Source organism: Mytilus trossulus, chromosome 7 (genome assembly GCF_036588685.1).
Source record: "Mytilus trossulus isolate FHL-02 chromosome 7, PNRI_Mtr1.1.1.hap1, whole genome shotgun sequence".
NCBI classification, from domain to species: Eukaryota; Metazoa; Mollusca; class Bivalvia; order Mytilida; family Mytilidae; genus Mytilus; species Mytilus trossulus.
This window is the reverse complement of record NC_086379.1, coordinates 15,457,971-15,481,923: the sequence shown is the minus strand read 5'-3', so window position 1 is coordinate 15,481,923 and position 23,953 is coordinate 15,457,971. Positions and strand designations below refer to the sequence as shown.

At 31.2% G+C, this 23,953-nt stretch overlaps 2 protein-coding genes across 5 annotated transcripts in view; one reads left to right on the top strand and one right to left on the bottom strand.

Moving 5' to 3' along the window:
* LOC134724690 (high-affinity choline transporter 1-like) overlaps nucleotides 1–8,379 on the top strand; it is a 44,506-nt gene extending 36,127 nt beyond the window's left edge. For all 3 annotated transcript variants that reach the window (XM_063587860.1, XM_063587861.1, XM_063587859.1), the window contains 5 exons: nucleotides 1,164–1,312; nucleotides 2,377–2,529; nucleotides 3,734–3,863; nucleotides 4,364–4,593; nucleotides 6,110–8,379. In XM_063587860.1, coding sequence (XP_063443930.1) covers nucleotides 1,164–1,312; nucleotides 2,377–2,529; nucleotides 3,734–3,863; nucleotides 4,364–4,593; nucleotides 6,110–6,742 — 1,295 coding nt within the window. In that variant the 3' untranslated portion in view covers nucleotides 6,743–8,379. The remainder of the gene's footprint in view (nucleotides 1–1,163; nucleotides 1,313–2,376; nucleotides 2,530–3,733; nucleotides 3,864–4,363; nucleotides 4,594–6,109) is intronic.
* A 3,606-nt stretch (nucleotides 8,380–11,985) lies between these two features.
* LOC134724688 (uncharacterized) lies at nucleotides 11,986–21,624 on the bottom strand. Of its 2 annotated transcripts, none has more exons than XM_063587857.1 (7): nucleotides 21,494–21,624; nucleotides 18,090–18,213; nucleotides 17,176–17,252; nucleotides 15,933–16,024; nucleotides 14,609–14,708; nucleotides 14,041–14,232; nucleotides 11,986–13,404 (listed from the first exon to the last, which is right to left on the bottom strand). In XM_063587857.1, exons 1-7 carry the CDS (start codon nucleotides 21,566–21,568, stop codon nucleotides 13,297–13,299), a joined length of 768 nt encoding a protein of 255 aa, XP_063443927.1. In that variant the 5' UTR covers nucleotides 21,569–21,624; the 3' UTR covers nucleotides 11,986–13,296. The 2 variants fall into 2 exon arrangements, with proteins under 2 accessions (XP_063443927.1, XP_063443928.1); XM_063587858.1 differs by lacking the exon at nucleotides 21,494–21,624 and adding an exon at nucleotides 21,333–21,386.
* Between the last annotated feature and the right edge of the window lie 2,329 nt (nucleotides 21,625–23,953).

Sequence of the window (23,953 nt, the reverse complement as noted above, 5' to 3'; positions counted from 1 at the left end):
TTCAATTAGCATTTTTTATAGGCTGTCAAAATTGAAAAGAAAAGCTTTGGTAAATTACACAAAATGAGATTTATCAACTCTTAAGGGCATACGATACAGTTTTGATCCTGTATTTACAAGTTCATGAAAATTTGCATGTAGGCTATTTTTTACCTGATTAAGTCAAATATGTAATAAAAAATGTACCTTCATGTGCTACTTTTTGAGTAAAATGAGGTCGAAATTTTGTATATTTGCTCAAAATTCAGATTTGTGGCCATAATTTCTTTTTCTAAAGAAAGACATAACTTTTTTGTTATAGAAGATAAACACAAATTGTTTTTTGTTAAATAATCGATAATTTCTGTATTTTATAAATATTCTAAAAACTGCAATTTTTGATTCAGTAATAACTCATATTTATCAAATGTTCATGAATTGAGGAAAAAACTGTCATTTTTTACTCCATGTTTATCAAAATTAAAAAAAATCCTCTATTTACAGTTTCATAAAATTTGGGTCACATAATCTCCCTGCAAAATGAAACAAAATGCCGTTTTGAAAAATAGGGGTCCATGAACTCGTTTTCAAATTAAATCAGTTTGAATGATAAAAATCAGTCGAAAAATGCATCTTTTCCCGATATGTCACAGTTTGACGTCGCGAAAATAACAAATTACGTTAGCAACGTCATTACCTTCCCTGTAACTGTATCGTATGCCCTTAAGGTGAAACTCTTTGAAATGATATGTCCTTTTCCATTCTAGAGACTTCTTTTTCACTATTTCAAGTATAACTTTCAATTAGCATTTTTTATAGGCTGTCAAAATTGAAAAGAAAAGCTTTGGTAAATTACACAAAATGAGATTTATCAACTCATAAGGTGAAACTCTTTAAAATGATATGTCCTTTTCCATTCTAGAGACTTCTTTTTCACTATTTCAAGTATAACTTTCAATTAGCATTTTCAGTTTATAAGAAAGAACATTATAAAAAATAATAAATGTATAAGAAGAAGATGTGGTATGATTGCCAATGAGACAACTCTCCAAGCTAGACAAAAATGACACAGAAATTAACAGCTATTGGTCACTGTACGGCCTCCAACAATAGCAAAGCCCATACTGTACAGTCTACTATAAAAGGCCCTGAAATGTATACTTTAATTTGTTTTGTTTTTTTAGGAGCCACATTATCTGTGATCATAGATCTGGACACCAAATCCTCCATTGTGATCTCATCATGTATAGCTATATTTTATACCTTGTTTGGAGGCCTTTACTCTGTGGCCTATACAGATGTCGTCCAACTTTTCTGTATATTTATTGGACTTGTAAGTATATTATATTTAAAGGACTGTACAATGAGCCAATGCATAACACCTCGGATAAGTTACAAGTTAGCAAACTCGGATTATAACACTGAATTCACTAATATGCCTTGGATTATAATTTTTGTGGGTGAAGAACCACACATTTCAATATTCAACAAATTACAAATGTTCTAAAGGTATGTTTGCAGACATTGCCAAAACCATGAAATTTAATATCCACAAATATGTATGTTTTCCTCAATCCATGAAAATTGGTTACTAAGAAAATAAATGAATCCAATATGAAAGCTGTCCAGACATCACCAATTAAGTTTCTAGACGAAATCTACAATATTGTCACCATTAATTACATCTTTTAATAACACCTCATGGGATGAAAAACAACACTATTGAGTTTGATTGATGCCACTAAGTCAAATGTAAGAGTCATAGCCATTGATAAAATGAATTTTGAAGGAACATTTTGGTTTTCAGTTGATATCTTTTGAGTATATGTCTATATAAAACCACATTTGATAACAGCTAACGGAAAATAATCTCAGTAGGTCAATGGGCAAGGTCAAAGTATCTATAAATAATTTTTGCTTTTGAAATTTTGGAAAGGCTTTATGTCTGGACAATATCTTTCGAACTTATGTTTATATCCTTTGGGGTGAAAGTCATCTATTGATACTTAGTCAAAGGTCAAGGTCTCATTATGCTCAAATTTGCTCCAAGCCTTATTTGAAATTATGATGCTTTGTGGCTGTTTATTGATGAGTTTTAGATCTGTAAGTATTTTGGTGTTTCTGTCTAATTAAGCCACATATTTTTATTTTTTTTTTAAAGGTCAAGCTGTAAGTGATAATTTATGATAAATCAATACATAGAAAGAAAGAAAATGTCCTCTCTATATGCAAACATATCACCTTATAGCTTTATCACCAATACGTCTTTTCGGCACACCGGTACGGTTGTTGCCAACCATTTCCGGGTCCAATCCGAGGCGCTCACTAAATGTACCAAAGAAAAAACTTTTCTGTTTATAATGAACATGGTGAAAGTTTTTTTTTGTTTTTTTTCAGTGGTTAACAATTCCATTTGCTATGGCAAACGAAGCTACCACTAACATTGGTTTTAATGCAACAACAAAGTGGGTGAAAGACTTGGATCCAAAGTACACTGGCAGCTATATAGACAGTTATTTGTTGTTGATATTTGGTGGTATACCTTGGCAGGTATAGTAACTTGTAATGTAGATTGATGTATTAACCCTTTCTTCCATGGACATTTTTTTTTGCACACTTGATTCGCATAGGATTTTTTCATTAAAAAAAATCATCAGGTTTAAAGTATCAATGCATTGGAAAAATGATTATTTCATCAAATATTGGATACAAGTTTTGTAAGTCTGATGTAGACATTTTGAGGTCAAAGCGTTTCAACTGAGGTACTACATAGGCGTCATTATGGAGTAGTGTCAAAAGGTGTCATTATGGAGGAAAGAGTTAAACGTATAATTTACCAGATTGGTCGAAATATTTGTTAGAGCAATATCTTCTATATTGAGTGACCTTACAGTTACAGAAAATATTATAGAAAAGCATGTTGAGCCCTATATTAAAAAAAATGGTTTGAATAAAATATTTGAAGTCTGTATGTTTTTGCAAAACTCGTTGCTTTGAGGTGAGACTCATCTCACATTTGAATAATCAAAAGAAACTTTAGATGATTTAATCAGATATAATAAGCATTTTTATTTGTATGGAAATAGTTTTCTGATAGTTTTTATCTGAACTTTACCTTATAGTCTTTCAGTTCATTGGTCAATGTTGTTTTTTACATGATTAATCTATTTTCTGAGTTATTACATTTGATCTGAAGAATGATTGTAATGTTACATGTACATTTCCTTCTGACACACTTCATCTAACCATGACCTCATTTTTATTTTATATTCCTTTTCAACTCATGAAACAGACAGTTTAAGTAATAAGTACATTATATTTAGCCTATTTTATATAGAGAAAAAGAAATGATGTGGGGTATCCATCTATGACACAAAACCAGGACATGCAGAGCATAAAACCTAAGGGACAGCACCTTCATTTCTGTTCTTCATCATTCAGGGTTTGCATATCTGTCCGTCAGAATTGGCCGTTTCAGAATCTAAAGCATCATGGGTAATTTCATTGTTCGTACCCCAAAGTGAAAATAACGTTACATCATTGGTTGAATTTCCATTGTTTGTAACGTTGTAAACCAATCAAAACGCTTTGGTGTACGCTTTTGAAAATATTACCCAGGATGCATTAGATTCTGAAACGGCGAATTCATCTGACCGTAACCTTATTTTTTATGGTCTATTGATAAATGTAAAGATTTATGATAATTTCCTTTATTTAACTTTTGCATATAACATGATCATCTGTGTTTTAACAGGTATATTTCCAGAGAGTTTTATCAGCAAAGACTGCTGCCAATGCCCAGATTCTATCCTTTGTTGCTGCTGTAGGATGTATCGTCATGGCGTTACCAGCAGTTTTGATTGGTGCTATAGCAACAAATACAGGTGATTTATCATGTTTATTGGAAATTGCTGAGCTTGTTAAAAGCCTGAAAAACTGTTCAAAAACAGGAAAATAAAAATTTAGTATGTTTGTTTGTTTGTGATTAAAAGACTTTCAGTTACTTGGGAAGTAATGGAGAAATAATATATCTTAGCACCATGAATGTCTACAGTAAAAACAAGTAATATTCAATTATTGTTGTTGCTGCAATTAGAGTTGCAGTGTGGAATCACCGAAAAATTGTGAAATGTTGGTTTTTGCATGAGTTTTTATTACCGTACTATGGTTTTAACTTGGTGCTAATTAACAAAAACATTACTATAAAGACTATAATGCAGATAATAATTGATCATTGCATCTTTTGAGCAAGGGGCTTCCTTTTCAAAGAGCATCTATTGGTTTTGTCAAATTTTGCTTGTTAATAAAATTGTGCCTGTTGAAGAAAAAAAATCCCTTGACATTGTTAAAGTTTTAATTGACCTCTGTTATGTTTACATTGTAGACTGGAATATGACAGATTATGTACAGGTTGAAGGACACAGTCCAGTGTTTAAGGACGATGAGGTTAAATTAATTCTACCATTAGTATTACAATACCTGTGTCCAGTGTGGGTATCATTCTTTGGTTTGGGAGCTGTGTCTGCTGCAGTTATGTCCTCTGCTGATTCTTCCATTCTGTCTGCTAGTGCCATGTTTGCCAGGAACATTTACAAGTGTGTGTTCAGACAAAAGGTAAGATATTAAATTCACTATTTTACGAAACTTTCCTTTGATCTTACTAATTGATAATTTCCTTTCTCAGCACAGTAGTGTGATATGAAAAGTCATCGCTAGAAACTAATTATAAGGGAGCATGTGGCTGTTGTCAATGAAATAAAAACATCTTCAACCGTCATAGGTAAAATAGCGATACAGATTATCATTTGTCATCTCAACTACAATACTTTTCTCACTTTAACCATACCCGCTCAGAGGGGGAAAATCAATCTCTTTGAGATGATCACAATTATCTTTAAGTTCACCTTTGTCCTAATAGATGGTAAAAGTCATTTGAGAAGAGAAAAAATGATAATTAACCAGTAAATCAAACATTTCCAATTGTTGTTTTTTTAAATTTCTGTACTGGCATTTGAAAATGAATGATGAATTTTTTGGTCAAATGAATTTTGATGTGTCTCTCTAAAAAAATGTATTTCACAAGGTTTTTAGAATCCCTTGTGTGGCATGATGCAGACAACATAGACAAATTGGTTGTTTATCCATCTAGTCTTTTTAGAAATATTAATGGTTTATGTCAGCAATGACTCTGACATGTTAAACAATTAGTGTGAATCAATTATTTTTAGAAGAGTTATGCCCTTGAAAATTTCAGTTATATGGAACATTGCATTGTACTGACCGTGCGAGGGTAGTATAGGCAGTCAAGGCTGTTAAAATCTTTCATCATCATAAAGACTCTTAAGTGTACAATTTTTGCCAGATTTTGCCATTTTCAAAATCAGTGCAGATAAAATTTAAGAGTTATGCCCCTTGGAAATATGAATTGTATCAGAAGTCTCATTACCTATGCTCTAAAAGCATTCATGTCTCTAAGATATTTATAATAAAAAATAATTAAAGAGCAAAAAAATTGTTATTCTCCTTGGACAGATAATTATGTGTAATGCAGGTGACATTTAACTCTGTTCTTTTAATATTTACTGATATAAGCAATATTTTAAATATAGATTCCTACACTGCAACAAGTGTATTACTATATTTTTCACTCAAGACAGTTAAGTTTTATTATTCGAGCTCTTTGAATAACTAAAATCTAACTGTCGAGAGTGGAGAAATATCGTAATACACAAGTTATAGTGTGGAAATCTGTTTCTCTAAAGATTTTTATCCTTCTTTTTCAAAGATTTTCAGAAACTTGTGTTCTTTATATGCGATGTCATCAGGCATTGCCGCCTTTTTTCATGGCGTCACAATAGGAAATTTCAAAAGAAAACAAAACATTTATACATCAAAATTAAGTTTCGACTAATCATTTGCAGAGAACTATTTTTCTCACACCAGTCAGGAAATGTGAAAATAGTAAAAAATTAGAGAAGAGTAGTTTTCAACTCAAATGAACTAGCTATAGAAAAAGAAAATTTAACATTTGTTGTGTGTTTACAATGGCTTGACATAAATGAGATATACCTGGCTTTAATATGTAGCTCTTTATCAATTTCTTATTTCACTGAATCTTCTTCTTTTTTAGGCATCAGAGAGAGAGATAATATGGGTAATGAGATTTGGAATATTTGGTGTTGGTGCTTTGGCCACCGCTATGGCAATCGAGGTAGATTCTATCTACGACCTATGGTTCCTGTGTTCAGACTTAGTCTATGTTATATTGTTTCCACAGCTAGTATCAGTGGTATATCTGAAGGGAACTAACACCTATGGATCACTTGCTGGATTTATCTTAGGATTATTTTTCCGGATTGCTGGAGGTGAAGAAAGTATGAATATTTCTCCAATAATAAAATACCCTTGGTACGATGAAGCGGAAAAAATGCAGTTATTTCCCTTCAAAACTTTAAGTATGATCATGTCTTTTGTGTCTATTATAGCAGTATCATATCCTCTTAAATATTTATTTGAGAGTGGAATGATACATCGTCGCTTTGATGTATTTATGTGTATTGTAAATACTCCAGAAGAAACATTATCATTAGCCAATAAAGGACCTTCAGAATTAACAGCCATTACACCAACGATAGAAAGTCGTGGACAAATAAATCCAGCACTTAAGATCTCGAGAGAGGATTTACATAGAGTAAATGGAACATTATCTGCTGATGAAAGATCTCTATTACATCCTAAAACTGAACAAGCAGATGAGGATTAAAGGGAGACAAATAGGATGATTAAAGGGAGACAAATAGATATTCCAATTTATATTATTCAACCCATCTTTTAAAGATACTAAAACTCAGTACTTAAAAACGAAGATATTTCAACTTTAGAGTAATTTACTACCAGACTAATACATCTCATTGCAGTGGTTCAGATTACGTTTTATGCCCTGATCTGGGCTCCACTTAAAATATGTGAACGCTCTCTATAGCTAGTTGTCAATTTGTCTGTCTGTCCATCACTATTTTATGTCAGCATAATCATACTTTTTGTAATACTCTTTTGTATAATGCTAAAAGAATATGTTCACTACTCTTTCTTCTTCAAAGATTAATTTTGTAGTCGAGTTAAAAACCCAATCATGTGGTATGCATTCCAGTGTATATGTATTATTTTTGTTTTACTCTGTAGAATATTATTTTACACAACATTTTATTCAATTTTGTTGATATGTGATAATATCAGATCATAATCTTTTTAAAAATATAGTCTTTCATGTTGGACAGTTTATTTGCATATCATGTTATTAAAATCATGGTTTCAGTATAATTCCTTTAGATTGTCTGTCATATGTTGTTTTGTTTCATTGCAATATATGCTTTTCAAAAATCTCCTCATTATCTATCAATCTAATATTACTTTTAACTTACCCCAAATGATTATGAACCAACCACAATAGCTATCATTACATGTTTATAGTACATATTGATTATTATTAAGTTAAACATTATAAAATAATCCATTATCTTGGTGTGAAGCTTAATGTAACCGTTAAGGAATTATGGGCCCAAAACAAGCATTTTTCTTGTTTCAGGATAATAACATGTGTACAAGTATTTCAATTGCTCTGAAATTATACCGCTATGTTTAAAACCACAAGTAGAAGGTTTGGATTTATTTTCTGGGATATGGGGCCAAAGTTTAGGAATTAAGGGCCAAAAAGGGGCCAAAACAAGCATTTTTCTAGTTTCCAGACAATAACTTGTGTGTTATTGTATGGATCTCTCTGAAATTGTACCACAATGTACCATATAACAAAGGGAAGGCTGTGATTAAGTTTTGGGTTAATTGACCAAAATATGTAGGAATTAGGGGCCTAAAAAGGGCCAAAAAGTTTCTAGTTTCCAAGCAATCATGACAATAACTTATGTTTAAGTGTATGGATCTCTCTGAATTGTACTACAAGGTTCAATACTACAAAAGAAAGCATGGGATTGAGTTCAAGGTCTATTGCTCCAAGGGGGGTTTCAAAAAGTTGGGGGAGGGTGATTTTTGTTTACCATTTTTTTAAGGGATTCCCTTTTTTTCAAAATTTCAAATTTTGAAAAGTTTCAAGAAGAAATCTCCAATTGCACAGATTTGTGCAATAGATTTTTTAGATCTTTGATCACATTGAATTTGTGACAAAAACCCATGTAAAAAAAATTGATCACAATTCAAATTCAGACAGTATCAAGCTTGAATAATGTGACCAAACTTGCCCCAACTGTTCAGGGTTCGACCACTGGGGTCGTATAAAGCTGCACCCTGCAGAGCACCTGGTTCAGACTTATTCTGATGTCATTTGGGTTTTTTTTGGAGGGAAATAAAGATATATGTTAAAGACCAGTCGAGCATTTAAGATAGATTTATAAAAATATTTCTAAATTTTGGAGCAACAGTGAGTGAGTGAGTGAGTGAGTGTTTATATTTCCTCAGATCTTAAAATGTGCAATAGATATGGAATTTTCTACAGTATTACATAGTTTTATAATTTCTTATTGTAAGAGGGGCATTAGCAACAATTTTATTGCTTCAAAAATCTTTAAAAGGGAAATACAAAAATGATATTTGCTGTTTCAGAAATCAGTCTGGTTCAATTTTGTGAAAATATGCTAATTTATTATTTGCTTGCAAGTCAATAGACCACTTTCGAGTTCATCCGTCACCGGCAAAAACTCATCAATTATGCACGCCTTTGTGACGTCATTTACCAGATTGAGGGGCTCGCCTGTATCCCTGCACTATTTACGTTCATCAAGCGTCTTAGTGATCGTCTTTGTGCAGGATAAACTAGAAATAATGGTTGCTCTGTAGGTACTAACTGACAATTCCCTAATGACATCAGTGTTGATTGTCAATTTTGAGAATTCAATTTGCCGAATAATTCGTACAATATAGAATTATAATTTTCCAACCACTCGCTCAACATTGGAAGGAAGTGACGACGCCCCTAAACGCACAAATGACGGTGATTAAGGCGCATATAATTGACGAGTTTTTTCCGGTGACGGATGAACTCGAAAGTGGTCTATTATTCACCCATATCAGGAATAGCCATTTCATTCACTGATCCAGCCTCAAAAGTCATTGTGATTTTGTTAAAACACTAATACACATGCATTTTTAATCTATAAATTGAAATCAAACAGACCAAGAAAAATCATCTTTATCCAATAGCATGTGCTTCCTGTTTATTTATATCTTATTATACTACCCTGGGCAATCTTTAAAGATCATCTCCATGAATAATTAGATGGATTCAAGTTTAAATAGCACAAAATGCTGATACATTATAATGAGTCTATGTATCATTTATTGTTTCTTTTGGACATAGGTTTATTTGAATATACGTTTTAGTATGTTATAAATCAAACATGAGAAATTTTAGTCAAAATGGGTGAACATGAATTTTGCAGCTAATGCCCCTTTAAAAATGTACTGATTTCTGTTAGCATAGCCGTCACTTATATCTGAGGAGGGATGGCCCAAATCAAATAATGTTTCTTAAGAAATTTAGTTCTTACTATTATGTTCTGTGTTCTGACTTTATTTATTACATTCATAAAAAGTTGTTAGAATTTTGACTTTTGTTACAATAAAGTGAATAGATTTTTTTATTGAATTATTGAAAAATAAAGTGTTACATTGTGAAATAATGCTCAGTAAAAGGTTAGAATCAAAGCCCTGTGAAAAGTCAAGGTAAAAAAATGCCTATTGTTGAAGGTCATACAGTAACCTATAAATGTTAGCCTTTTACATCATTTGGTCTCTGATGGAGAGTTGTCTCATGAGCAATCATACCACATCTTTTTATTTTTATCTTTAGATCAGTTTTATTGATCCATTGGCTCCTCATCCTAGAGTTAAGAGATGTGTGCTCATTGTTGAAGGCCATAGTTACCTATAGTTGCTAACATCCATATCATTTAAATTTTGGTGGATATTTGTGTCATTGGCAATCATACCACATCTCTTTATTTTTTATAATTGAATAGGAATGCACTCTTCTTTGTTCTTTGACATTATGTTAAGCTGGATTTTCAATGTGCTACCTCACAACACAAGAGAATGTAGAAGTGGTCTAAAAAACCCGACTTCCACCCTATATCTGCCTCTGATAACCCCGACACATAAGCCTGGTCTTTCTTCTTTAAACTATTGACCAAGACGGCAAATAAAATTGAGAATGGAAATGGTGAATGTGTCAAAGAGAAAACAACCTGACCATAGAAAAAACAACAGAAGAAGGTCACCAACAGGTCTTCAATGTAGGGAGAAATTCCGCACCCAGAGGCATCCTTCAGCTGGCCCCTAAACAAATATTTACTAGTTCAGTGATAATGAATGCCTTACTAATTTCCAAATTGTACACAAGAAACTAAAATTAAAATAACACAAGACTAATAAAGGCCAGAGGCTCCTGACTTGGGACAGGCGCAAAAATGCGGCGGTGTTAAACATGTTTATGAGATCTCAACCCTTCCCTATACATGTACCTCTAGCTAATGTAGAAAAGAAAAGGCATAACAACATAACCTTGTTTATGAGGCTAGCATTCTTACAGCCAGACTCATACAAACAAAAGTTTAACAAAAAGGGAAATGGGAGAGAAAAGAATACAACAATAAATGGAGAATGGGACACAGATGATGCTCCTGCTTACATTCAATGTTATAAAATGACAACTCAAGAAAAGTACAAGTGACACTATCCAAAGGAGTAGGTTCAGTAAGACCCCTTTTTGGCCCCAAAATATATCAGTTTTAGAAAATTGTTATAATGTAAACTTTAAGCTATTTATTGGAAAGGAGAATACTTCTGCTACATAAATATGGGCTGTTTTTGACAAAACAATGCACATATATTGGGTACTAACATCATTAAGTCATGCTAAATTATTGAAATCTTCACAATTTTAGCATTTGGGTTAAATTTAGACGATTTTCTTCTTCAATGGAAGAGGACGCATTCATGTTCATTCTTTATATAAAGATGTAAGTTTTATTTGATGATAATACATATTATATATAAAGGTTGAGGGTGAACAAGGATGCAGACACTTTCATTTTTGACAAAAGCTATCTGAAAAGTGACATATTATGGCATATTTGATAGATTTGCCATATTTAAGCTTGAATATGTGCGTCTGAAATGACTTTATCAGTTCAAATCTTTCACACAAATTATTTAAATCGACTGAAGTAAGACACGTGCACTTAAGTGTTAAAAAGTGTCCAAACTCTTTGTCAGATGGATCTGAAATTTGAGGCCAAAATGGGCCCTTACTGTACCTAGTCCTTTGTACTTGATCTGAGTTTTGTGGTAATAGGCATTGTGTATATTTGAGTGAGTGAATTATCCAAGTCCAAGGACCATAACTTTGAACAAAATCTTAAGAATCATATCCTTGGGTACTGGAATGTGTTATGCTTTTAACAGATGTTTGGCAATGCTGATGAACCAGTGAGTGTTAGTTGATAAGACTGCATAATTTAATTAGAAACAATGTGGGTAAAAATAACATGGTCATAAGCTACAAATTTGAACTTTATCTATAACTTGTCATGATACAACAATACACCAAATATCAAATTAATATCTTCAAGTAGGAAGAAAAAAAAGATTGGAAAACTGATTTGCAGGACTAAGGATGCACCAACCAACGAACAGAGTGCAAACCTAAATTCCCTTTCAACTTCATCAGTACGGGACAAAAAACGAAAAAAAAAAAATATATATACAGCAAAAACGACAACCACTGAATTATTGGCTCCTGTCTTGGGACAGGCACACATAATGTGGCAGGTGAAATTAGTTTGGAAGAGGTTCATTCGTTTACCTTAATTCCTTTTTGGCTATATAGCTCCTAATGTTGCAGCTGATTCATCTATGCCTGGATTTCATGTTTTGGTTTGAGGATTCCTGACGAAGGTAAGTACACAAATACAACTGTTTGTGAAATAAACAATAAAAAACAATTTAAAAAATATATTTTAATATAAATATCGATCCCAACAAATTGAATAAAAAATGTATACCACAAAAAACAACTTATTATATAAAAGTGCAATAAATTAATTAATTCATTAAGAATTCAATAACCCCTAGTTATTCCAATTTGCAATCTATAGAAAATAATATTGCGTTTCTGAGTTCAGACCAATTCCAGTACCATACCATATGATCAAAAGGTTATACCTTAAGTAAGTTTAAGTGTGGTGTCTTCTGAAATTCAAAATGAAATCATTTCAATTGAAGGTTTTTTAAAACAGAGAATGAAAAAATTCAACTGGAATGCATGTTTCGTAAACATTAAACCAAGGAAAATAAAGATATGTCTGCACTCTTTTTGTGATACCAGCATCCAAAACACAAGACTTTTAGCTCTTTATGACTCAATTTCATTAATACTGACTTCAAAAATTTCATGTGTTAGTTGAATAGTAATATTAATTTTTAATAATAATTCTAGTATATAGCATAATAATAGCAAGTATATACCATGATGAAAGATTGTCTAAAATATCTGTTCTTTTACTGTATTTTTTACTGCAAATTTTGGTCTTGTGCCATTTATCCAGATTTCATTAGATACCAGATCAATTTTCTAAGGGAGACAACTGTTTTCAAGTTAAGGGTATATGCTAGTAAAATAAAACATGGTTCAGTACAACTGTTGGAATGCATGGAATTGAAGCTGTGACAGTAACTGCATGTAAAGAGACAGATAAAGCAAATTTAAGTAAAAGTTCAAAACATGATTTCTTGAATACATTTGGTGTTCAAAACATTTAAAGTATAAATCATATGACAGAAAAAAATGTGTACTTGGTACATAGAATATCTAACCAAAAAGTTTGTCGTTTTAATTCTAAAAATTATTATTTTTTATTTTGTAAACAAGCATTTTGACTATGAACTATTTTCTTTTATTTCAACTAAGAAAACAACCAAGACAACAGTTGATACTGCCACTAACTGTGGATTTATAATTATTCATGGGAAATCAATTTTCATGCATTTTCATGAATATTTTTTATTTCATTGAAGTATAAAGTTTCTCTGGGCTTGTATGAAAAGCTTTGGTCAAACTACAAAATCGATGATCCCCGAAAATACAGTTTTTCTTCAATCCATGAACATAAATGAATTCGCAGAAGAAGCAGTGGATTTCACAACTATATAATAAGGTATAATACTGAACACATCTTAAAAATGAAATGCATTCTGTAAAGTGTAAGCCATAGATTGTCCCAATATCAAGTTTGTATAGAAAAAAATATTCTAATCTTTAAAAAATAATTCTTTCAACTGTTTCATTGTATCTTCAGGTGATGTGACCTTATGACCTATTGTTCTTTCATCTGCATATATTTCATGGTCATTTCCACCCTGAAAAATAAGATAAAATATCAATAAATAATCCATTATCATATATATTTAAGAAGTCTTATGAAAAACTCATCAAAGATTTTTTTATTGTCTGTCAATCTAAAAACAAAATGAGAATGTTTATACTAAAATAACTAGGTTTAACAATTGGGTAAAATTGGATATTGTTTATTCATATCTCTTTATAGAATTCAAATAATAATATACACTGGCACAAGGCTGATGTATGATTATGAATATATTGAAGTTAAATAACTCCAGTTGATACCAAGCAATAAAATATTCTCACTGGTTGTGAAACCTTTAAAATACTTGTGACAGTGCATAAAATTCATCCTGATCCAGAGATCAAAGTTACTTCCCCTTCCAGATCACTTGAGACCACCTAGTGTTGGGAATCTGTTGCATTCATCAATTTTCTATTTTGTTTTTTGTATACTGCTGTTTGTCTTTTTAGACTTTTTTTCTTTTTTGTGATGACATTGTCAGTTTATTTTTTACTTATGAGTTTAAATCCCTTTGGTATTGTTGCCTCTCTTTTATTAAATACCAAAAGCAATACACAATTTATCAAACTGTTAAAATAAGAAATAAACTGGCATGCATAATCAAAATGGCTTGTTTGTATTTACTTACAGGATCAGTTTTATCACCAAAGAAATGTATAGTTTTATATCCTCCTTTTTCTATAAACTGTAAACAGAATGTTTTATCCCAGCCTACAGGGAATACATCAATACTGATCTGTCCTCCTATAGCAAACTTCAGGCCAGCATCAGGGAAATTAGCATATAAACTTTCTACAAACTTTTTTCTTATATTATGCTCCTGGAATATAATAAAACATTCATTTTAAACTCGTTTTGTGGAAAAAGAGTTGGTTGAAATACATAAATGAAATGACAAAATACAGTTTAAAATACACAATTATTTTTAACTGGCTAATACCATCAGTAGTATTCGAAATGGTATACATGTATCTTACATTTTCATAAGCATTTTTCTGCATATTATTGACATATTGCCATTTTCTTTATGTATACAGTGCATTCTTTAAAATTCATACATTTATCAAAATCTTGAGAACTCTACTGTGTGTGTGTTATTCTTTTAACAGATTTTTAATACTGCTGATAAAGCAGTGACTGTAATCTGGTTGACGAGACTGTAAAAATAATTAGGAACAAAGCAGGGTAAAACAAACCTGGTCATAAGCTACAAATTCTTCTCTTTCTTTCTGTGAACAACTTCTACCAACAGGACATATATTTAACATGCTTGATCGAAATTCAACAAATGTTCCCCTAAAAGATATCAAAACAAGAATTTACATATAAGTTTATTTTCTTGACCAAATATCAAATTTCAATTAAATGCTGTATAGAAACTGTATGGATCTCAACAGACTTTTAGACAGATACAATCTGGGTGCATTTTATATCCATATCTTGTCTGCAATTTGAATTACTATATATTTCTAAGCACTCCAACATATCTAAAGTTAAACTCAGTATCTATAGACTACTACAGCAGGTTTCCAACTTCTTAAGGCAAAGTTTACCATAGATGAATATGACTTTTAGTTTTATTTTGGTCATAAAGCTTCTACATACATTGTATTTATACATTTCTCTTCTTCAATTGGATTTTTCCTGATAAAGGTTAATCCAGAAAAGAGCTTCATATACTATATAATTCCTTGTGAAATATTGCCAACCTAGGTGATTGTTTTATTAACTCAACCTGCCTGTATTGTATTTACCAAGTTCATTTAGCTAGAGTTTCTTATATAGTTTCTAATTTGTGTTATCAATATTGAACAAATCAAAGAATATTTGTTTGTAGGATTTCTCCATGTAGGTTCATTGTATCTTATACATGTATAAGCATTTATAGATCATGCAATTGATCATGTTTTATCTTAAGGAGGCTCGCGGGTATAAAATTTTTAGAAAAAAATTAAACATTTATTTTTCATTACAAATTTTATTAATTACCTTTAGTAGTTGTTACTTGATCATATAGTACAAAAATCATTCCAAAAAATCAATTAGTGTTGACCCCTGGTGACTTTTAAAATGTAGATATCGTTGAAAAAGCTCCAAATTATCTCCCTTTGGTACAAAAATGCCATATTTTTGCATTAAAATTGAAATATCTTTTTTAAATCATCGGTGACCAATATTTTTTATTGTTGTTTTCGAATAAGCTGTACATTAACTAAATAATTGTAAAATTTAAGCGATTTCTGTAATTTAGTTCTTTTTTTATATCGATATTACCGCTATTTCTCCTATTAGATCAACAGAAAAAAGGGACATTAACAAAAACGTATACTTCTTTTGAAGGCAGATTGTGAGCGTAAATGAACGGTGACCCCATTTTTTTATTTCATTTTTCCATTAGGTATAAGATAAAGTTCATTTATAGAAAAATATAGCGAAATCCTATATTAAATAAAAAAAATCATTTATACCCGCAAGCCCCCTTAAATTAACTAAACCTTTAACAAACTTTGTAGAACAAACCTTTTGGCTGGTAATGTTAATTCTGACATATATTTCAGAGCAAAATTGATCACTTTCTGTAAACATTCTTCTCCTTTACATTTAAGTATATTCTGAAAATACAAAATTATAACGAATTCTAACATGACCTACTTCAAACACTATCAGTACACACCTGTGTTAAAATTTGAATATATTGCTTGGGCTGTTCTGGTCGTACTCCCACTTCATATGCTTTTTATGAATGAGCTACCCAGTGTCATAGAACGATGACATCAGATTATCAACATTTTACAGGAAAATACAAGCTTGTGAAACCGAAAATCATCACTTACAAGGAAACGTAAACAAACATTGCTAAATTGTGTTATATAAGCCAATTTTTTTATACTTATAAGACATATAAGTAAAATTGTCATTTAGATTCATCCAAACCTATCAAAATATTTTTTTTAAAACAGGTTAAGCATGTCACTTATTCAGTTTGTTCCCTTTCTTTAACATCAATTTATAGGGCGTTTATTTACATGAGCGACAAATAATGCCTCCATCTAGAGCGCTTTGATATATATTTCATTATATTTGTCATAAAGGGACAACCCATGGTAAAATCACGAAATATTCAAGCCCTCATGAATTATTTCTTAATTACAATCTTATTTTGTTGAGTAGTTCAACATGAATTTGTTAAATTATATCAATTTCCCTCTCAAATTTTATAGAATGCAATGTTAAGATGTTTCCAATCAATCTTAGAATTGACATGATTCATCAATATAATGATAATGGCTAACAACAATTTAATTAAATAATGTTTTATTATCATATGAATATAAAGAATGACATTCAATAAAAATGTTGAAAGGAAAAATTAAGCAAAATGTTATGCTAGTAAGTTTTATTTTTTTTTCAAATTTTGTTTTCATTTATTGCTTAAACTTAAAAAATTAAGGGGGAAAACAAAAAGCCTTGGTTCCCTTATAATCTTCATATATATATATCTTGAAAGTAAAATGTACAAATTTCGTCGAATTGTAAATTTGAGGTGAAAATACATCTTCTGGCAATTTTCATGTGCATTTATACACTTATAGATCTGTTTCATTGTTTTTTAATCACTATATGTATAGAAATATAAAAGCTACACATATATAGTGTTTTACATACAGACGAGCTTTAAAAAGGTGCCAAATTTAATAAAAATATGAAACACATAATCATACTCTGCCTTAAAATAAGTTATCCAAACGATGAATATTATTACCTCTTGTCCTACTTGTTTACCATTATGATAGGCTACCAGACCATTTTCAGCAAATAAATAGTCAAAGTTCTGTGAAACTGGAAAAAAATAATCAAAATTTAATATTTATAATATACATATTAATATTGTAGATGAAGACATTCAAGGACATCAACACAAATTTGATTATTAGATCCACACTGTACAAGCCCTTTAAAATAATGTGTCTCCATTTTTTTAAACTTGTTTGGAAAAGAGAATTGTCACCTTTTTTTTCTTGAAAAATCTATACATTAATAGGTAATACAAAATGTCAAACATCTTTGATCTGTTACTTTAAAACATGAAATGTAGAATGAAAATGAGGAATGTATCAAAGAGACAACAACCAGACTAAAGAACAGAAAACAGCCAAAGACCATGCTTCAGCTGGCCCTGTAACAAAAATGTGTACTAGTTCAGTGATGTCATACCAAAAATGATTTATATGCCACACCTCGTTTTTCTAAAATTTATAATGAAAATATATATATATTTTTTTTGTATAGTTCAATAACTTTGGGGTGGAGTTTTTTGCAGAATGTTTTATAGTAAATTACATGCTTGTAATAACATAAGCCTTGTTATTACAGCTTAGTTTGCCCTTAAAAGCCTTGTCTCATTGATTTACCATGGTTAATCGTAATTGTATTAATGGAATTAGAAAATTAGTTATCAGGGTAAATTATTAAGCTACTGCGCAAAAGTTTTTAAGAATTCCCAAGTGCCCATTAAAGATAAAACATTTTTGATATATTTCACTGAAAACCAACATATGTTATTATAGATTCAGGTAAAAAGAGAAGACAACTCATGAAAGAATCTGTAATAACAACATGCATGTTAATTTCCCCTGATAACTTATTTAAGTTAGACCCTTGACTGTTTGACTTTACCATGTTTATCAGGAGTAGCACCCATCTGTTCTGCTATTTTCACAAGATCTGAACCTCCTACTAAGGCAACTGGTACTTTCTGTTTTAACTTTAACAAAAATTCCTGCATTTCTGGACATATTTCCTGAAAGTAAAACATCATAAAATGAGAACATCTATTGGCACAGATACATAAATACACAATGTAATTAAAAACATTTGTACAAAACAAATGATGATTATTCAATTAAATGTCAAACACAGCCAGATCCAAATATGACAACAAATCACATTACATGAATTCTTCTGTGCATTGTACATGTACAATAGTTTCAAGAGTAAAAGTAAAAAATAAATCAACAAGAAAAATCATTTGAAAAATGAATTTAGAATTCATTCCAAAAGCTTTCAATATTCAGAAAACTATAAGGCTTCACTAAATATGAAAACAGATTGAACCTTTTTTTCAATAAAATTTCTAACCAAAAACACATTTTTTTTGGTGACTTTAGGTTGTACCATGTTAATTAATAACTAGTCCAGATTGATACATGTATTTGTGTCATATCAGATTCGCTCAATGTATTTCATTTGAGGACTTTTAAATATATTATAAAAGATTTCAATGATCAAACCTAAACATTTTTTCAACTCAGCTGACCAGTATAAAATTGCACACATTTTGGTATTTGCTTGAAACAGCACTTTTTTTGGCATTTGCCAATGAAACATCACACTATTTGATATTTGCTTGAAACAGCACACCTTTTGACATTTGTTTGAAATAGCACACTTTTTGACATTTTTTTGAAACAGCACACTTTTTGGCATTTGCTTGAAACAGCACACTTTTTGACATTTTTTTGAAACAGCACACTTTTTGGCATTTGCTTGAAACAGCACACTTTTTGGCATTTGTTTGAAACAGCACACTTTTTGGCATTTGCTTGAAACAGTACACTTTTAGACATTTGCTTCAAACAGCACACTTTTTGACATTTGCTTGAAACAGCACACTTTTTGACATTTTTTTGAAACAGCACACTTTTGGCATTTGCTTGAAACAGCACACTTTTTGAAATTTGTTTGAAACAGCACACTTTTTGACATTTGCTTGAAACAGCACACTTTTTGACATTTGATTGAAACAGCACACTTTTTGACATTTGCTTGAAACAACACACTTTTTGACATTTGCTAAAAACAGCACACTTTTTGACATTTGCTTGAAACAGCACACTTTTTGACATTTGCTTGAAACAGCAAGCTTTTTGACATTTGCTTGAAACAGCACACTTTTTGACATTTGCTTGAAACAGCACGCTTTTTGACATTTGCTTGAAACAGCACACTTTTTGACAGAAAAATTAACTACATGTTAAGCTTTTAAAAATTCATGTTAACTGCAGACTGTCAAGGATTTCTATACAAATCCTTGAGACTGTATGTCAATGTTAACTGGAATAATATCTAAGTCTATTTAAAAGTATAATACGGAAAAAATGGATTTAATTTTTTTCTAAATTATTATTTCTGGATACTATCTTATCATCATAAACAAGCTTCTGTCCAAGTTTGGTACACACCCAGGATAGTTTAAGAAAGTTATTAAGCTTTAAAAACTTTAACCACAGTGTGAATGTAATGTTTCCCCACAGAAAAACTAAATCCATTTAAAAGTAAAATACAGAAAAATGGATTTATTTTTTTACAAAATTTACTTCTGGCTACTCTCTTATGATCATTAACAAGCTTCTGTTTAAGTTTGGTACAAACCCAGGATAGTTTAAGAAAGTTATTAAAAATTTTAAAACTTTAACAACAGAGTGAATGTAATGTTTACCCACAGAAAAACTTATTCCATTTATAAGTAAAATATGGGTGAAAAAATATTTTAAAAAAATTTACTTTTGGATACTATCTTTTGATCATAAACAAGCTTCTTTTCAAGCTTGGTAGAAATCCAGTATAGTTTAAGAAAGTGATTAAAATTTTAAAAACTTTAACCACAGAGTGAATATTTGTGGCTGCCGACAACGCTGACAAAGACGGAATGTAGGATCGCTTAGTCTCGCTTTTTCGACTTAAGTCAAAGGCTCGACAAAAATGAACTAAAACAAAAATGTTAAACAGCAAAAAATGGCACCCATGGAATTAAAGGTTCCTGACTTCTTAAGTCTGACCACCTTTTGGAAAGCTGCTGTGGGCCATTAGACATCAAAGCCTACATTTATACCACATACAATGATAGAAAAAATGGAAAAGCTCTTCCCAGACTTTAAGCTGTAAGTTTTTGTCTCAAAACACAAAAGATTTATTGTCCAGCAGATTTATTATATACCCTTTATAATTCCTTATCCATCTATCTTAACATATACTGTGAGTTGAGGCCCAAAAGCCCCAGCATGTTCCAAAAGGCCATCAGAATCTAGAACAATCTTGGACCAATTGGACCCCTGATTCAGGAGAAATAAGGCCTCTGAGACATCTAAGAAATAAATGCCCCTGTTTGACAAACTTTATAATCTTTATTTCTATAGACAGATTTATACATGTAGTTACTTTATAATGTTATAGCGAGATGATATCCTCGTGTACTGTAAAGTTTCATCAAAATCAATCCTACAACATCTAGTTGTGCTATCACAGCAAGCAACATGGACAAACTTAGCTGCGGAACCGTAGCTCATAGGTCCTTATGTTATTTTTTGACTATTTGCGGACCATAGACAGCAAAATAAAAAAATAATAAAAAAGGACCATAAGAGTTACGGTTCCGCAGCTGGGACAAACTGGGAGATATAGACCAAAATAGTGAGATACATGTACATGTACATTCTATAATATTTACTCTTTTAAAAAATAGAGGACAGACAGAATTTAAACCAAAGTAAATTTTCAAAATGTACTCTACCCTGATGCGAGCCTGTGTCCACGAAAAATTATACACCTTATTGTTATTTGTCCGACATTACTAGATTATCTAGTAGATATCACACAGGTTCCCTTAAAATTTTGACGTCATAAAACAAATATCTGATGCCACAATTTAAAAGTGATTGTTGTATGCGTCAAAAGTTCAAGCAGTTGGTTCAGCCGGGATTAGCGATAAGGTGTATTCTAGTCAAATCGGCACCTGGTGCCCGAGCCCACTAATAGCACTACCACTGCATATCTAAAGTTATGAAAACATAAATTATTTGGTTTCACTATTAATGTTTAGTTATATGTATGTTATGGATGAATTTGGTCAATACATATCACCATAATTATTCAAGCAGTCCAAACATCCGTGATCCGGCTTGCCGGCTGACGCAACAACATAAAAGAGATAAGTTTTACACTGTCGGATTACTTAATGATTGTGATAATAAAAGAGGAACCGACTTGAAAGAAATGAATGATAATATTTCTTATAAATTAACCTGTCTGGCTGCAGTCAGAGTCCCATCAACATCAAAAACACAAATAGTTGACGTGTCTCGTTGGTTTCCAGCCATGTTTACCTAGAGTTATCTCCACTTTAAAATTATTAAAACTGTCCAAATACGGATCACATTTCCGTAAACAATCTGTAAAAACCGAATTTTAAAGTTTCCGTTGAAATAAGACTGAATATAAAACTTAATACTTTATGTTCACGTGGATGAATAATTAGAACATTTAAATGATTTTTGTTATAAAAAGGTATATAGGAAAAAAAATTCTCAGTGCCTGTTTGAGTAATTCGTAAAAGTTTTCCTTGAAACAATGTATTTTGATTATTATACACGTCTTGCAAAATTTGCGAATATATTCAAATATGCACTAAATCATGTACACAGTTTTTAGCAACAGATGAAGCTTTCACTGAAAAATGTACGAAAACGCCATCTTTTAAAAATGCCGGCCTCGAACAAAAAAATATGTTAGAAGCATCCATAAAAAAAAAGAATAGTGAGCATGTACTAATGTTAAACTGTTCTAAATATTTGAAAGATAAAAACAAAACATCTGTTAATTGATTTTTAATGCTGTGAATTTAACCATGGATGCAATTGGGTACTCCTCATTACGGAATCATGGATAGTTTGCCGGCTGAGACTACTATAACACAGTAGTTAGTGTTATAGTAGTCTCAAGTTTTGGTGATCGATTCCAACCCATTTTTCTGTAGACTCGGAGACTACTATAACACATAGTAGTCTCAGATAGACTCAATAGGGATTAATAATCAAATTTGTGTACCCAGTATATAATAAAGAACGATGTGGCTTCAAAATAAACACAGAATAGAATTTCAGTTTGTCTAGATTAAAAAAACATTGTTGAAAAAACTGTCAAAATAGATGCCACAATTTGGGTACCTTCACGTTAGCCTAAAACATGTTGAGAAACATATATACATACTGGTTCCAAATTATTTCAACCATATTCCATGCAAATGAAAATGAGATCAAGGTCAAATAAACCTTGTTCGACATACAATATACATGTACATGTAAACATTACAATCAATTGATGATGATATGTTGATGAATTTGGAAGTAACTAATATCTCATCTAGAACTGAATATCTATCACTGTTCAAACCATGGCATGCCTGACACCACTGGTAATGTGATCACTGTCTGAAGGACACACATATCTTGCAATGAATACCATTTTTATTGAATATCAGTGTTTATTCAACCTTAAAAATAAAGTCAAAACAATAGTCATATGCAGATATGCAAGATGAAAAAAACTTCAAAGCAGAATGCACCTGCATACCAGATATTATTCATCCAGCTTTTCTACTGCCTGAATAATTCAGTTTCATTCAAAGACGCCTCTGACGTCCTATGATTTTCATCATGAGAGAAAGGACAATACATTAGATCATTCTTAATCTACTTAAAGCAGTGGCTGCTGAGCTGGTAATGAGAATGTCCAATGAACAATGCTCAGTGTAAGTCACTGAGGATTCATTTATTTTCATGGATACCAATGTCCATGAGTTGAAGTTGATTTTGTGGATGTTTGATATTGTGGCACTGCCAAAGTCTGCATACAAGCCAAGACAAAATTTGTATTTCGTTGAACATTCAAATTTGTGGTGTACTAATTATACCCAGGAAATCCTTGAAAATTAATTTCTAACAAATAATAATAAATCTACAGTGAATTGTCAGATATGCCTTAAGCATCACTTAACCAAAGAAGCCAAAGAGTTTGATGTTTATTTCTATAACAGTAATTTGGAAAACAATGAGGATTAACATCAAGTGATGAGTATGCATCGTCTTTGTCATAAATGACAACAGAAACCTCTTCCTCCATTTATTTGTCATCTAGGCTAAAACAAAATACAAAATGTGTAAGATAGGTTTTCTCAAATAAATTTTAATTACTATTCAATTTTATTACTATCATAAATCTTGATACAAAATACGCAAATGAAATCAAACACAATCTGCTTCCGTAGGGGTATGGCACGCCTGAACCACTTTTATTAATTAATCCGGCTTAGATTATCTCAGATAAATTAGGTTTATCTGAGATAATCCCGGTTTATCTCAGATAAACTTAGATTATTTATCTCAGCTTAATTCAAATTCGAAAAAATCCTAGTTTATCTCAGATAATACAGAAAATTCATTATCTGGAGAAAATCCCGGTTTATTTGAAAAATATTAAGAAAAGATAGGTTTATCTGAACGATTTTCAGATAATCCTAATTTATCTGCAGATAATTGATTATCTGAATTTCAGATAATTCATTATCTCATTTTCCAGATAATTCAGTTTTAAAAATACCAAAGAATAATGTAACGAGTGTTCTGATTGGACGACACTCGTTTGCCAGATTATTTTTTAAAAATACCGTCAGATAATTCATTATCTCATTTTCCAGATAATTAAGG

Coding starts and splice junctions, on each gene's coding strand:
- LOC134724688 (XM_063587857.1), bottom strand. CDS start 21,568: ATGGCTGGAAACCAACGAGACACGTCAACTATTTGTGTTTTTGATGTT. Junction 18,214..21,493: donor CTCTGACTGCAGCCAGACAG/GTTAATTTATAA, acceptor TTTTACTTTCAG/GAAATATGTCCAGAAATGCA. Junction 14,709..15,932: donor TTAACATTACCAGCCAAAAG/GTTTGTTCTACA, acceptor GATATCTTTTAG/GGGAACATTTGTTGAATTTC.